The sequence below is a fragment of the Etheostoma spectabile genome, chromosome 22 (assembly GCF_008692095.1).
Source record: "Etheostoma spectabile isolate EspeVRDwgs_2016 chromosome 22, UIUC_Espe_1.0, whole genome shotgun sequence".
NCBI classification, from domain to species: Eukaryota; Metazoa; Chordata; class Actinopteri; order Perciformes; family Percidae; genus Etheostoma; species Etheostoma spectabile.
In genome coordinates this window covers 4564364-4567761 of record NC_045754.1, presented here as the reverse complement: position 1 = coordinate 4567761, position 3398 = coordinate 4564364, and the positions used below count along the sequence as shown (strand labels likewise).

The 3398-nt window shown below is 45.0% G+C and overlaps 1 protein-coding gene across 4 annotated transcripts in view; it reads right to left on the bottom strand.

Moving 5' to 3' along the window:
- Positions 1 to 910: 910 nt before the first annotated feature.
- The window catches only part of rnf152 (ring finger protein 152), a 58734-nt gene continuing 56246 nt past the window's right edge, over positions 911 to 3398 (bottom strand). For all 4 annotated transcript variants that reach the window (XM_032504559.1, XM_032504560.1, XM_032504557.1 and 1 more), the window contains one exon: positions 911 to 3306. In XM_032504559.1, coding sequence (XP_032360450.1) covers positions 2478 to 3113 — 636 coding nt within the window. In that variant the 5' untranslated portion in view covers positions 3114 to 3306 and the 3' untranslated portion in view covers positions 911 to 2477. The remainder of the gene's footprint in view (positions 3307 to 3398) is intronic.

Sequence of the window (3398 nt, the reverse complement as noted above, 5' to 3'; positions counted from 1 at the left end):
GTCATTAACTGGAACCCTGCACCGCCCCCCCCCCCCCACTCGTGACCCCTTACTGACCTATTAATGACTCACGCACATAAACACACACCATTGCACCGCTGAGCCCATGTCCACTGGTTTTTCTATATTAAGGAAGGTATTAAGATGAAGGGGGTCGATGGTGCGTGGGCTGACGGGGAAGACCTGGTCAAAGCCGGAGAGTCCGTCTTTAGAGGATGTTTGTCTGCAGGTCAGGGTGAAAAGTAGAAGGACAGTTAACAGTTAACTAATCGATGTAAGATAACACACTCAGCATCTGTGGGAAAACATACTGCAAAACAGAGAGAAGTTGCCTTGAATTTGCACTTTTTTCATTACATTTATTTGAAGAAATTGTTTGACGTTACGCTTATATTGGCTTTCTTACCAGGAGATCGGTACCACTCTCATGTACAGAGCTATGGCCAGGAGAAGATAAGCTTTACATTAGCTTAGCATAAAGACTGGAAGCAGGGGCAGTCACCTACATTCACAGGTAAAGCTCACAAAATTATTGTTACATGTTTTTATCTTGTTGGTTTAAACTGTAATTAAACATTTAAAATGTTAAGTTGTAGTTTTATGGAGAGCTGTATGTTCACATAGCATGAAGCATGTAGCATATAGCCTATGTGTAAAACCTCCTTAAAGTTTAACAAACACACCTTCACAGCTAAAGTTCACATATCACTAACATGTTTTATTTTGTTCATTCAAACTGTATATTAATTGTAAGCTTGAGTTGCAGCTCATGTACCATGGAGCTGCAACTCTCAACACCCCTAGCTAGCTAGCTAGCTAGCTAGCTAACTAGGGGAAACAGCTAGCCTTGCGCTAGTACAGAATCACACTTACAAATAAATGCAGCTAAAACTCACAAATTACTCTATCATGTTATACTATACAAACAATTAGGTTGTGGTTATATAGGAAGTTAATGTGATGTAACTCACGTGGCATGTAGCACTTAGCACAAAATTACATTTCTGTTTGTGTACAGATTAAACAACTGAGATACGTGTTAATTAAACAGGTGTTGATAAAGTGAGCCAGGCTAACTGCCCCCCTGTTCCATATCATGCTAAGCTAGGCTAATCACCTCCTGGCTGTTGAGCCGTAGGTAGCACACAGACAGTGTGGAGTGGTATCGATCTACTGCTTGGACAGAATGTGAATAGTTTCCCAAAATGTCAAACTATTCCTTTTAAATTTCTTCAGTTCTAAATACAGCGTGTTAAGCAATTTCATTGTTTATCAGATAGCCTGTACATTTTTTAGCTGCTAGTATCCTACCATAGGCTGTACAAAGTTGTCTCACCACATTCAAAACAGGACAGTAACTAGTGATCATTTTAAACAGTCAATCAATTAGATCTTCAATTAATCATTTTGTGGAGAAATTGTCAGAAAATAGTGACAATCGCAATTTTTGATAGCCAAAGTGTCTTCAAATTATTTGCATTGTCCGAACCAACAACCTAAAACCCAATGCTATTGAATTTAAAAACATATAAAACAGAGAGAAAAAAACCTGCAAAACAAGCTGAAAACACATTTTTTGCTTGATAAATGTCATAAACAATTTTTTACTACCGACCAATCTCTTCATTGCCTAATTGTAACAGCAATGAAACCTTTTAAGACCTAATAAAGCAACTCACTACTACCTGTGTTTTAAGTTTAGGCCTGTAATATGATGGCAAGAATGAACAACACAATCCAGGTTTTGACTTTCTTTTACAACAATCCCTTTGCTAACTACACAGAGCCATTATTGCAACAGTTCGTTCTGAACAGGAACAGGTTGTATGAAAGGAGAAAAAAGCTGTGTTGATTTTAAATTTCCCAAGATGGGGCCAGACGTTGATCCTGCACAGTTAATTCCTGCAGCTATCAGAGGACGGAGAGCAGCCAAGTCCGGACTCTTTGTAGTGCAGCACCAGCTGGAGACACCGCACTTGGAACCTATACTCAGCTAAACAACACTATGATATCGGATGCACTTCTACAAACCACAGACTAAACAGGCAATCCAACAGCCGCAAGTGTGAGTGAGTGTCAGATCGGCCCGAAGCCCAAAACATGTCAGCTGGCCAAAAACACATCAGCTGGCCAAAAACACATCAGCTAGCCAAAAACACATCGGCTGGCCAAAAACTTGACTGGAGTAATTCCCAAAGCGTTCTTTTAGACAAAATGTAAGGACAGACAAAGGACGGGAGTTTCAGGGCCGGCAAAAAAAAAAAAAAAGGTTTGTATCTGTATTTCCATTTTAATTTTAGTCCCCCAAATAAAGAAAATTGGACTGTTCGTGGATTTTCTCCCTGCCCTCTTCTTCTTCATCTGTTCATCCTACATTGCTCTGAAGTTTCCTTGGATGCCCATGATGTGAGTTTAGTCCCCTCTCCTCAGCAGAGTACCGTCCCGAGGAGAGGAATCCAAGGTGCCTCCCCCAGCCCTCAGCCGCAGGAGATGACAGTGAAACGTTTGGAGATGCAGGACATGTTGTGCAGCACGATGCCCAGGAGGAAGAGCAGCACGCACGCGACCAGGATCACGGTGCACACGCCGGACCACGTGGAGCCCTTCCCTCCTCCCACCGGGCCAGTAACTCTCCTTTCGACCTCGCCTCCCTCCAGCCCCACCCCCTCCAAACCCATAGCCAAGCCCAAAGGCTGCTGCTCCGGCACGGTCACCACCGTCACCCCCTTCTGTTGGCCACCGGGCAGGAAACGACATCCCAGCTCCCCCGGCAGGCCTAACGCCCGCTCTTTGGCGATGGGCAGTGGCAGCATGTAGCAGCCGTTGCTGGGGAGGCGGATGAAGACGGGCGTGTGCTCAGAGGCGTGAGGGATGGCGATGACAGTGATGATGTCCGGGTCATCCGGGAGCTGGGAGACGGACAGGCCCGGCGGGAGCTTGGTGACGCCACGGCACCAGGGGCAACGAATCTCCTTCTGGCTGCTGCGCATCTGGGTCAAACACACCGAGCAGCACGTGTGTCGGCAATCCAGGAGTTTGGGCCGCCGGCGAGGGCTGTAGTAGTTAAAGCAGATCTGGCACTCCAGAATGGAATCTTGGGAAAGAGTCTCCATTTTTTAAAAGATAGGTGGTCCCTAATTATATTTACTGGCAGACAAAAGCAGTTATTTAAGACGAGGTGCGTCAAACGGGTCTCTCGTAGAAAGGCTGCACAACTCCAAATGAAGTTAAGAAAGCCCGGCGTCCACCAACATCCACGACTTCACAGTGATGTCACAGCTCTTTGGTGGCAACATGGTCCTCCATCTGCAACAGAACAGAAGAGAGATCATTGGTGAGACAATGACGGCAGCAACAGTGAAAGCTGTGGAGAGTACTTTGGCGTTAATAAAAATGCT